Genomic DNA, 13,247 nt, shown 5'->3' with positions numbered 1-13,247 from the left:
GGTAAAGAAAGATTGAAAGGTGTAACACAAGGTAAAGAAAGATTGAAAGGTGTAACAAGAGGTAAAGAAAGATTGAGAGGTGTAACACGAGGTAAAAAAAGGTTTGAAAGGTATAACAGGAGCTAAAGAAAGTTTGAAAGGTGCAACAGGAGGTAGACATTGCAGTTGCACAATGAAACAATTGTTAGGAGGAGGTGGATAGCAAGACGGTAGAAAGAGGTAAAGTGAAAGGAATGAAAGGGGTTGCAGTTAGGGGTCAAAGGGACGCTGCAATGAACCTCAAGTAATGCCTACGGTGCACCGTATGAGGTGCACTGACTGCCCTTCTAAGGGGGAATGTTGACGTTTAGGTCTTAGCCCTGTGACATTCTATGGAGACTATGGCTAAGGGTAGGCCCACCTTCAGGAGGAACAAATTTAGGCCATGGAACAGGAAAAGTGACAAAAAACTCCAGTAACTAGTGAAAGACAGAATACTGACGTACAGGTCTTAGCCCTGTAACACTGGAGACTATGGGAAAGTCCTATATAATCCAACTGGTTCCTTTCTTTAATTCCAGTCCCATATAATTCAACTGATTCCTTTTTTTAAATTACAGGCATAGGCCAATTCCTGAAGGCCGAGTCACTGGGTGAGGTGCTTTCCCAGATGAAGAAGATCATGGACGAAGGAGGACAATCACAGGAGACCTGCAGCAGGGCTGTGAATGCTTCACAATATGCTTGCAAGGCCCTCGATTCCATCCACGTACAGCAAGTTATTAAGTATGATATTTTTACTATTTTTTCTTTATTTTTATAGGGCTTGTGTTTCAAAATGCATAATCAGTGTGTGGTTTAAACAATGAACACTAAGGCCTGTCTTATAACCTAATTAAGGATGTATATGTCACACATTACCACAGGTGAAAAATAAGAGACGGGGTGTAGTTCCTGACCGGTTTCGACTTTATTTCAAAGCCATTGACGAAGGACTGATGCAGGATATTAGAAGTCACAAATGTATATACTGCAGGGACAGTACTGACGAACATACACAACCGTTAGAGACTGCATATCCACCCACAGGCCGGTGTCAGGGTAGGAGTGGCCTTCAAAACTCATTTGGCTAAAAGTCACAGTATACTCTCAGGGGACAATACTGATAAAATTATATACCGGCCATAGGCAACATCAGGTCCACACCTGGCAGGTGCCAGGAGGCGGGGTTTGGAAAGCTCATTAGCACTGCTGCCCCGTACTGTGTTTACATACTGTGTTTCCATACATCTCTACTGGCTACGGGGGCAACAGTGCTAATGAGTTTTCCCAACCCCGCCTCCCTGACACCTGTCAGGTGTGGATCTGATGTCGCCTATGGTCGGTATGTTTATCAGTATTGTCCCATGAGAGTATATTGTGATTTTTAGCCAAATGAGTTTTGAAGGCTAATCCTAGCTTGACACCGGCCTGTGGGTGGATATGTAGTCTTTAACGGTTGTGTGTTCGTCAGTACTGCTCCTGTAGTATATATATTTGTGACTTCTAATACTCTGTATCAGTCCTTCGTCAATGGCTTGGAAATACAGTCGAAACCGGTCAGGACCTACTCTAATTTTTCACCTGTGGTAATGTGTGATATATGAATCACGTACAAAAGTGATTATAATCATCACATATATATATATATATATATATATATATATATATATATATATATATATATATATATATATATATATATATATATATATATACATACATACATATATATATATATATATATATATATATATATATATATATATATATATATATGTGTGTGTTTGTGTGCAGTTAACAGAATATTATTACAAGTACTGACATACCAAAAGGAGACTAAAATACTACATTGATCAAGCACATTTCCGTACGGTTTTAAAACTGCATTTTCCTCCACCCCAAACAACAAACAGAATATTAAAAAACACTAAAACACTTACTACGATAATAATAAAATATGCTATATACCACTCGTAAAATGTCACAGAATACTATTTAACCTAGAATCTTCAAGGTCCCACACGCAGTGCCACTGAATACTAGGTTATCTAGAATTTCTAATCTAGAATCTCTAAACTAGAATCTTTATTGCAGGGTGATTAGCGAGAGTTTCTCGAAAAAAGGAGACTTGGAAGTGTGGCTCAAATCGGAACCTTGGGAATACGTGCAAATATTGAACCCTCTAATGCCGGCTATCATCGAACAAGGACTTAGGTAAGTCGATGTTTCACTGCCTGAAACAAATGCAGATCGTAGTGCGAACGAATTATTATTATTATTATATTGTTATTACGAAAAAATACTCGCTGTAGCATGAGTCTTGAAATGGGAAAACAAATCCACAGTTACGTATGGGTACATATATACTTAAAAATAAATCTGTACAAAGAGCTTTCGGGAATCTGAAATAGGGAATCGAACAGATTCCCGAAAGCTCGATGTATTGATTTATTTTTAAATATATGTACCCATACATGACTGTAGCTTTATTATTATTATTATTATTATTATTATTATTATTATTATTATAAAGAAGGTAAACCCTATTCATATGGAACAACCCCACAGAGCCATTGTTCAATAGAAAAAATAAATTATCATTTTAATAAATAGATAAAAATGAACTAAATTATTAAATGCAAGAGCTGTATTAGAGGTAGTGTAGTCTCAAATCCATATGGGGTCTTAAATATTCTTTTCTTTGCTTTTCAGTTTCATTGTCTCAAATCCATGTGGGGTCATAAATCTTCTTCTTTCTTCGCCTTTCAGTTTTGTGGTCTCAAATTCATTCTGGGGTCATAAATCTTTCTTCACCTTTCAGCTTCGTGGTCTCAAATCCATTCTGGGGTCATAAATCTTTCTTCGCCTTTCAGCTTTGTGGTCTCAAATTCATTCTGGGGTCATAAATTTCTTCACCTCTCAGTTTCGTGGTCACAATCCATTCTGGGGACATAAATCTTTCTTCACCTTTCAGTTTCTAGTCTCAAATCCACGTGGGATCATAAATCTTCCTTCTTCGCCTTGCAGTTTCGTGGTCATAAATCCATTCTGGGGTCATAAATCTTAGTCTTGTCTTTGCCTTTCAGCTTCGTGGTCACAAATCCATTCTGGGGTCATAAATCTTCTTTCTTCACCTCTCAGTTTCGTGGTCACAAATCCATTCTGAGGTCATAAATCTTCTTTCATCTCCGTTCAGTTTCTTGGTCACAAATCCATTCTACGATCATAAATCCTATAGTCTGTTCAACATCCTAAGATCGCTAGGGTGGGGCCAGGGAAAGAATACAGCGTTGCCAGATCTATTTATCCTTTTAAATCTCACCCTCGAGGTTAATTCCTTGTTTATGGTTTTACCTGAGTTCTGTCATTTACAGTACTTCGTTTTCTAAAGAAACAACGAGTGATTTTTGGTTGTTCTTAATGATTTCCCGTTCTTTGCGTGCGTTTTGGAAATAATAATCATAGTTCTTATAATAATACCATAATGTGCTTGATGCATTAACGCTCTTAAAATTTGCGTGGGTGGTTCGGTCGAAGCCATTCGATTATTGCCCATATTCCATATTAGCATTTGTTTATGGTTACATGACTATATTTTCAGTGCCTCTGCAGGTTAAATAAGCTACTTATCAGTTAGGAGAGAAAAATAAATTACCATTAATTACAGGGCACCCTTGTTGTTTCTTTAATATGAAACATTTTAAAATGTTATAAACAGTTTACTTGACCTGAGAGTAAAGATGTTGGCTGTTGGAGATCTGATCCGCTTTGGCTATCCCTTTTCTTTGTCTTTCATTTCACAGATCCATTCTGGGGCTATCAATACTGTCCAGTGACAGCTGCTTGAGGTGACCACCGCTGTTATTGTTTTAGGTCGAGCTGGCCACTTAAACGCCCTCGCTGACCACATGTCAGGGAAACTGAGGTTTGGCAGCGGCGGCCAAAAATTATGCCACGTCTCTTTGTTTTTATGAAGATAAATTAGGCCTGTGCTGCAAATATGTGAAGCCTAATATGTTTCGATGTTACCTTTAAATGAATAACATTTCTTTTTTAAATTTCACTTGAACAAGGTCTAACAGGGCAAAACTTTTAATCATAATGAGACGTTTGACACCGCTGTATTTTTCCTGGCCAAAACCCAGCGATCTTAGAATGTTACACAGACTATAGTTCGCCTTTCAGTTTTGTAGTCTCAAATTCATTCAGGGATCATAAATCTTTCCTTGCCTTTCAGCTGCGTGGTCAGAAATCCATGTTGGGATCATCAATCTTCTTCTTTTCTTTGCCTTACAGCCTCGTGGTCTTAAATCCATTCTAGGGCCATAAATCTTCTCTCTTCGCCTTTCAGTTTCGTGGTCTCAAATCCATTCTATGGTCATAAATCTTAGTTCGCCTTTCGGTTTTGTGGTCTGAAATTCATTCAGGGATCGTAATCTTTCTTCGCCTTTCAGCTTCGTGGTCAGAAATCCATTCTATGGTCATAAATCTTAGTTCGCCTTTCAGTTTCGTGGTCTCAAATTCATTCAGGGATCATAATCTTTCTTCGCCTTTCAGCTTTGTGGTCAGAAATCCATTCTATGGTCATAAATCTTAGTTAGCCTTTCAGTTTCCCAGTCTCAAATTCATTCAAGGATCATAAATCTTAGTTCGCCTCTCAGTTTCGTGGTCTCAAATTCATTCAGGGATCATAAATCTTCCGTTGCCTTCCAGCATCGTGGTGGTGAGGCCTGGGACAAACGATGTCCTGGCCACTACGCTCAACTTCGACCTGCACAACGAACCTGAGATCGAGGACCTCACCCCCAAGTTGGAGACTATCATAAATTTCCTGGAGTCTTGCGAAGAGCCGGCGAGGTAAGGAGAGAACTGCGGTTAATGACGCAGGGATTTTGATTTTGGATTTTGAACGGAAAGTCAGGGACCGTGTGAAAAGTGAAGCAGAATTGTTTCGCAGGAATATTGGTTCAAGATTCTGATAAAATGTCGTACTGTCACTGAAAAAATAAAATCTTTTCAGCTTCGTGTTTTTAGCTTAGCATCAAAATCCTGGTCGCTTCACTACCTCTCACGTAACACTGAAAAAAATCTTAAAATAAAACATACGTAACGACAATTTCTTCAAGCCAAAATTGAAGCACCCATTTCCCTAATTTCCCCGAAATCACCAAATCTCGAAAAATCATTTATGTGAACTTCACAGAACCAACTGTCTTTCCCGACAGGGCTAAACTACCGGAGGGCGTTGGCAGTGTCATCCACAGCTTCATGATGGGGACGCTGCTGGAACTTGGTCCGGCTGAAAATGTTGAGCTGATTCAGGTAAGTTACTTAATTACATTGGTACAGGAATGGAATGTTAAATTTAAGCTAGGGGCCAATGGCTGGGGGCTATGAGGTCATTCAGCGCTGAAATGGAAACTGAGAGTAAGTAGGTTCCAAAGGTGTAACAGGAGGGAAGACCTCGCAGTTGCAACTATGAAACAACTGTTAGGAGAGGATGGAAAGCAAGATAGGAGGGGAAAGAGAATGTGAACGGAAGTACAGTAAAAGGAATGAATGGGGTTGCAGCTAGGGGCCAATGGGACGCTTGCAAAGAACCTCAAGTAATGCCTACAGTGCACCTCATGAGGTGCACTGACAGCACTAGCCACCTACGGGGATTCTGTTCAATGAACTTTGTTTGAGAGAGGATCTTCTTCCAAAATAATAATAATAATAATAATAATAATAATAATAATAATAATAATAATAATTCAGCTGTCCGAAATTGATGTATAATCCCGACGCTTCGGTGGTCCTCACTACCATTGAAAAGGGGTGGAAGTCTCGAGGGGTACTCGCAGGGAATATTTACACCCGAAAACGGACTGCCGAAACGTCGGCATGATAAATGAAGTTCGGACAGCGGCTTTATAATTTACCTGCTGAAAAAAAAATGATAAATGCACTAAAAAATAAGGTACTGTAGTTAATAATAATAATAATAATAATAATAATAATAATAATAATAATAATAATAATAATAATAATTATAATAATACATGTACTAAAAATAAGGTACTGTAGTTGATAATAATAATAATAATAATAATAATAATAATAATAATAATAATAATAATAATAATAAGTACTAAAAAATAATGTACTATAGTTGATAATAATAATAATAATAATAATAATAATAATAATAATAATAATAATAATAGTAAAGGTAGCAATAATAAAAACAATAAATATACTAAAAAATAAGGTACTTTAGCTGATAACAACAACAACAACAACAACAATAATAATAATAATAATAATAATAATAATAATAATAATAATAATAATAATAATAAATGTACTAAAAAATAACGTACTGTACTTGCAAATTATAAAAAAAAATATGGGACTCTTCAGGCACTGTCCAAAGTACTTAAATGACTCACATTCATCCGTGATAATCCTTTCTGTTACTTTCCCTGACGAGAACTAAAATCTAAATCTAAACGAGCACTTTAACAGTAAAACTATGAGACCTTTCCTTATAAAAATGTAAAATAGCTGAAATTTCAATTTTTCCCCCCGAACAGATCATGGAGGAAGAGACTTTGAGACTAGCCGCTGAAAAAGGATACAAGGCCGTATTCACCACAAATACCTCGGACTTGACACAAGTAAGTACGCTATTTTTTTTTTTTACTTCTTTTAGGTTCTTCGTTGGACTGGTCGGTACCGTTCTCGGCTAGCACTCTGCAGGGCCCGAGTTCGAGTCTCCGGCCGGCCAATGAAGAATTAGAGGAATTTACTTCTGGTGATGGAAGTTCATTTCTCGGTATAATGTGGTTCGGATAACACAATAAGCTGTAGGTCCCGTTGCTAGGTAACCAATTGGTTCTTAGCCACGTAAAATAAGTCTAATCCTTCGGGCCAGCCCGAGGATAGCTGTTAACCAGCTCAGTGGTCTGGTTAAACTAAGGTATACTTAAGTTTTACTTCATTTTCGTTAATTTTGTGATATTCTAGTATTCTAGGATCTTCTCAGTTCCAGAGGTCCTTTATTCCTCACACCGCTGGACTGTGGAACAGTCTCCTTGAGGATGGTGTGCAACTGGAACCTCTACGGTTCAAAAGTTCAATGAATTACTACCCTACAACAATTCTTCTTGTATTTGAATAATTTACTTACATTTTTCAATTTATTTATCAATTTGTTAAATTATTTTTTTCTCTTTTAATAACTGATCTCTTCTTTCTGTATGTCCTATTACCTTCTGTTACTTCTTTCTAATGAGCACCACATTCTTTGGAAGCTTGGATTTGAAGTCAATGGCCCCTGTGGTGGGCTTGTTGCATATGGATAGGGTTCATCTTATAGATAATAATAATAATGAAAAATTCACGAAAGTCTAGTACTGGAGATCTTTGCTAAGCTCTTCAAAATTCAGTCGGGTACAACGATCGAAATTTAAACTTTCAAGTGCTTATTTCTCTATTTCTGATAAGGGAAGACTTCGTTAGCTCAACAAACGTCACTGACCTGACAGGCAGAACTGACTAATAATTCTAAAACATCTTATTGTTTTTGGAAAAGATAGCCCCAATAACTCTAAAGTGTTTCATCTTCTAAGCCATAATTCTCACTAAAACTAACAAATAATACCGTAAACGTAGCATTGGCTTATCAAAATGTAATTGACCTGACAGGTAGAGCTGACTAATAATTCTAAAATATTTTACTGCTTGTGGGAAAACAGAGCTCAAATAATTATAAAGAATTTCTCCATCTGGACCCTAATTCTCGCTAAAACTAACAAATAATACTCTAAACGCAGCATTGGCTTATCAAAATGTAATTGACCTGGTAGGTAGATCTGACTATTAATTCGAAAATATTTTACTGCTTGTGGAAAAAGATAACTCCAATAATTATAAAGAATTTCTATATCTGGACCCTGATTCTCGCTAAAACGAAAAAATACTACTCTAAATGCAGTATCCTTTTACAAGAAAATACAGCAGTACCTTCAGAAACTCTTTTCCCTTTTCCCAAAAACCAAAAATAAAAAATAAAACACTCAAAATAAGATAACTGATCTATAAATACTTAAGATGCAGCACCGTCTTATGAGAAAATGCTGCGGTACCTTCAGAAATACTCTCCTCCTTTTCCCAAGACCCAAAAACATTCAAATCACAATACCTGACCAGTTAAAGACCTGTTCTCCTTTACAGCAAGTTTGCGACGACCTGTTGTCTTACGAGGTCCTCGGGAGCCACCAGGTCAATCTCTGGGTGGCACCCGATGGCACCAGGCCCTTCGCACCCGCCCCCAATTCCCAGCGCGCTGTTACGACCGTTAAGTACATCTAGGAGCGCCGCCTTCTGAACGCGGCCCTAATGCGTCTAGACCCTCCTTCTGAACGCGCCTGAATGCTAGAAGATGCCTTAAGCAGAAACATCGAAGAGAATGGACACCACGTCGAGTTTCGAGGAATGCAGTCGTCATATAGGAAAAAGCAGTTAAGGACAAAACTTTGATCTAAATATATTAATGGTAAGAACTGACTACAGACAATAACATGAAGGAAGAAACGGAAAATACAGCAGTCCTGCTCAAAGTTGAAACAAAGTACATTTACTCAAAATCTTAGGAGCACTAAACCGTCCTGACGGGATGCAGAGGAAAGGCAAAGGGGAAAAGTACAGTTATCCACACACAGTTAATATCATCAGATAACTTGGACGAAACCAAGACCGGAAGCTGAATGTTCTTTGACAACTGCAGACTACACATCGAACTGAATAGGGAGTTTTTGTGCTTTGCTTTCACATAATTCAAAGAAAGAAGAATGACCGCAATCACAAAAACCACTAACAAGTGAAAGTGGGAAAAAATGGAAAAGGATTTACAAAATGGCGGTGACAGAATCCATTTTCATCGGAGGTCAATGAAGCATAGAGATAAAGAACACGACGACAATTCCAACGGTCCTATGACGAACTGATAACAGCATCATTTCCAGCACGAAAGCTGAACACCTGACAACCAGGAAACGATGCATCCGAAGGGAATACAGCTACTGTAATAATGCACAGATAGAGTATATCTATTTTCTTTACTTCCATATATATATGAATATTTTTATACGAGGTTAAAGAATAATGTTTGGTGTGTCTTTGCACAGGTTAATACCCGCCATGTTTTTATTAATCTTATGTGTATTGTTGTAGTGCCAGTAGGTTAAACTTTCATAACATTAATCACTGTATTCGTGAATTTATAAGACTTTAAAGTTGCCAAGTAGGTTAGTTACAGTTATTTATAGGAGTAATATATTCATGAAAACATAATAATTTCTTCTTCTTCCGACCTTATAAGTCCCGCTGTATAGCAGGGTCGGCCGTTTGAGTCAACTTTCTCCATCTACTTCTCTCCCTTGCATCTTCTTTCCCCCAGTCCCACCTCACCCATATCCCTCCTCACCATGGTTCTTCATTGGCGGGGTGGGCAGAGCTTTCGGCTAGCACGCTGTTGGCCCAGCATCCGACTCTCCGACCGACCACTGAAGAATTAGAGGAATTTATTTCTGGTGATAGAAATTCGTTTCTCGTCATAATGTGGTTCGGATTCCACAATAAGCTGTAGGTCCCGTTGCTAGGTGACCAGTTGGTTCTTAGCCAAGTAAAATAAATCTAAGCCTTCGGGCCAGCCCTAGGAGAGCTGTTAACCAGCTCAGTGGTCTGGTTAAACTAAGATGTGCTTAACTTAACCCTCCTCACCAAATCCATCTGATCCGCTGACGCCCCACACTCCTCCTCCCCGTCACTGGTATGTTCTTGGCTCTCTTGACTGGCTCCACCTCCTCTCTTCTTATCACATGGATACAGTATCTCAGACGGGCTTCCCTAGCCTTCTCCTTCCCCTTACATATACCACACATTCTTCTGATATATCTTGACCCTCCCTCCTTTCCAGTAGTGATATTCCAGCAATCCAAGTCACCATCCTCATCCCGGTTCTATCCAACAGTTCCTCCTCTTTTCTCTGAAGTGCCCAAGTTTCTGCCCCATATAATTTTATGGAAACTTACTTATTTGTCAGGTGAATATTCATCAGGAATATGATAAGGACATATTTTAACATTCTTTGTTTAGTTTATTATTGCTGTAAGGAGATATTTCAGGCCATATGTTGTGCTGGTTACCGAGGGCAACAATTGTCATATAAAATTCTTCCACATGGATCTTGGTGTCAGCGGAAAAACAGAAGATATTACCTAACAAATATATACCACATATATATATATATAATATATATATATATATATATATATATATATATATATATATATATATATATATATATGTATAATGTATATACATATATATACAGTATATATTATATATATATATATATATATATATATATATATATATATATATATATATATATATATATATATATATATATATATATATACTATATATATAATAATGTATGTATGTATGTATCTGAATGTATCAACTGCACAATGTAGTTGTTATTCTAAATGAAATAAAATGACGTGTTCCGGATCACAGCATGCCTACCTGAGAAAAGCTTTAACTAGATACAACAGCGTATGCTGTTTTCAATATGCCAAAATTATTTAGATTAAAAGCCAAATGTGTGTGAGAGAGAGAGAGAGAGAGAGAGAGAGAGAGAGAGAGAGAGAGAGAGAGAGGTACTGCTTCCAGTATGGTTGCTGGAATTACGGCTTTTGGAGAATTCCATGACACCTCCATTGATAAGACGGGGTTTGAGTGCCAGGTGAATGGAATATCTATGAAGTTGATGGATTCACAACTCAAGAAAAAGTAGAACAAAACCAGTTAACAACGAAGAAGAAGAAGAAGAAGAAGAAGAAGGACTTTTCTCCTTTATAAGTAGATACGGTTTGATTTTACGATATTTGGGCTGTCAAGCCAAGCACTGGGCCACTGAAAATAATAACAATAAGTAAATAAATAACAACAGAAACCGTTTTACAAGTTTCTTAAAACATATCAGCTGGTTCGCTGGTACAGTGGTTAGCGTCGTGGTATGCCACTCAGATACCAGGGGCTCGCGTCTCCCTCAGGGCGATGAAAAATCACTGGCTCAGTATCATGATCAGGTTACTACTGCAGTGTAGGGTCTGCGGTGGGAGGCTGAAACCAACATATTCTTTGGAAGCTTGAATTTCAAGTCAATGGCCCCTTTGGTGCGCTTGTTCCATGTGAATAGGTTTCATCTACTGAAATAATAATAATAATAATAATAATAATAATAATAATAATAATAATAATAATAATAATAATAATAATAATAATAATAATAATAACAATAACAATATTCTTTGGAAGCTTGAATTTCAAGTCAGTGGCCCTTTTGGTGTGCTTGTTCCATGTGAATACGTCTCATCTACTGAAATAATAATAATAATAATAAAAATAATAATAATAATAATAATAATAATAATAATAATAATAATATCACATTTACGATATAGAACCAAGAGCTGGGAAACTGTGGTTATTTAGCCATTCTGTACTGATCTGAAATTGCATACAGAAAACAGCTGTCATATTTTCACCCTTCTGTAAATTGCTGAGACAAATGAAGCATGTTCATGTAAGGGTTTTCCTTTTAAAGTTGTAACAGTGTTCAAGAATAAACAAAATTTGCATGGAAGTGAAATGATTCATTTACCTAAAACAATTATTATTTACGATGAGTATGCAATCTGGAATAAGGCAGAGTAAATGGAGTTGGACAGCAAAGTGAAAGGCGGCCAGAAGAACGGAAGAGAGGGAAAGAGATAAAAAAAACATGAAAGTACTTCAAAACACTTCAGAACCGCCTACACAGTGCTATGAAACCCACATAGCAAGGAACAATTACTACAACTCTACCCATACTGGAATGGAATGGAAAATAAAATTTAGGCCAAAGGTCAAGCTCTGGGACCTATGAGGTCATTCAACGCCGACAGGGAAACTGGGAGTAAAAAGGTTTAAAAGGTGGCACTATGAAGCAATTGTTAGGAGTAGGTGGAAAGTAAGATGAAAGAAAGAGAATATAAACAGAGGTACAGTAAGAGGAATGAAAGGGGTTGCAGCTAGGGACCGAAGGGACGCTGCAAAGAACCTCAAGTAATGCCTACAGTGCACCCATGAGGTGCACTGATGACACTACTCCCCCTACGGGGCACAGTGCAATATTTCAATGCGTATGATACAAATCTTGAGTATTTTCTGTAAGTTCCTTTATAAAATAAGAACAAGGACCAACACATCACAAGATTTCAGTTAAGGGACGTTTTTTAAAGTACACTGAAAATGAAAGATATGATAAAATCAAAACTGTAGATTTGATCTAAAATTGTTATACACTAAACTTCCAGAAGCTGACAATCGTGGAATGTTGTCAGTTTGATTTTTCTATTTTGTTTCTTTATGTTAACAATTGCATTGGCATAGGAAATTGGAATGCAAAATTTAGGCCAGAGGCCAAGCGCTGGGACCTTGAAGTCATTCGCGCTGAAAATAATGTCGAAGCAACTGTTAGGTGAGGGTGGAAAGTAAGATGGAAGAAAGAGAATATGAATGAAGGTGCAGTAAAAGGAATGAAAGAGGGTGCGGCTAAGGGCCGAAGGGACGCTGCAAAGAGCATTAAGTAATGCCTACAGTGTACCGCCTGAGGTACACTGACAGCACTACCCAATGGAGTTCACCAACTCCTGAAAATTCAGTAGTCTATAAAAAACCTTATCATTCTGGTACTTAAATGACTTGTTTCCCTTATAAAAAATATTCATCCCAAACGTTAAAAAAACATCTCCATTTCTGGCGTTTGCAACATCAGACTGACCTTAGAACTGAATAAAAAAAAAAAGTCATGTTATGACTGACCATTTGTAAATGAACTGGACTTAACCTTCAAGAGACGGCAACATTTTAAACGGATTATTTTTTCCCCTTCCTGTGTTTTGACTTATATAAATTTAGCCACTTATATAAATAGATCTGTAAGCGAACCTTCACAATTTAAAAACAAGTAAAAAATGCGCCGAAGTTTCTTCGGCGCAATGGAGTTTTCTGTGAAGCTGCTACAGCGTATAATCGAGGTCACAGAAAATATTCTCTCTTTCGGTGGTCTCGGTATAATGCTGTTTGAGCTGCGGCCCCTGAAACTTTAACCAAGGCCCCGTGGTGGC

The 13,247-nt window shown here is 37.5% G+C and overlaps 1 protein-coding gene across 1 annotated transcript in view; it reads left to right on the top strand.

Moving 5' to 3' along the window:
* The window catches only part of LOC136833654 (beta-alanyl-bioamine nonribosomal peptide synthetase ebony-like), a 31,477-nt gene extending 22,117 nt beyond the window's left edge, over nucleotides 1–9,360 (top strand). The window contains 6 exon segments of the mRNA XM_067095806.1: nucleotides 600–765; nucleotides 2,116–2,235; nucleotides 4,735–4,878; nucleotides 5,247–5,343; nucleotides 6,600–6,683; nucleotides 8,242–9,360. Coding sequence (XP_066951907.1) covers nucleotides 600–765; nucleotides 2,116–2,235; nucleotides 4,735–4,878; nucleotides 5,247–5,343; nucleotides 6,600–6,683; nucleotides 8,242–8,379 — 749 coding nt within the window. The 3' untranslated portion in view covers nucleotides 8,380–9,360.
* The last annotated feature ends 3,887 nt before the right edge of the window (nucleotides 9,361–13,247 follow it).

The sequence above is a fragment of the Macrobrachium rosenbergii genome, chromosome 52 (genome assembly GCF_040412425.1).
Source record: "Macrobrachium rosenbergii isolate ZJJX-2024 chromosome 52, ASM4041242v1, whole genome shotgun sequence".
NCBI classification, from domain to species: domain Eukaryota; kingdom Metazoa; phylum Arthropoda; class Malacostraca; order Decapoda; family Palaemonidae; genus Macrobrachium; species Macrobrachium rosenbergii.
The sequence above is the reverse complement of the archived record's forward strand: the minus strand, read 5'-3'. Positions and strand labels throughout refer to the sequence as shown.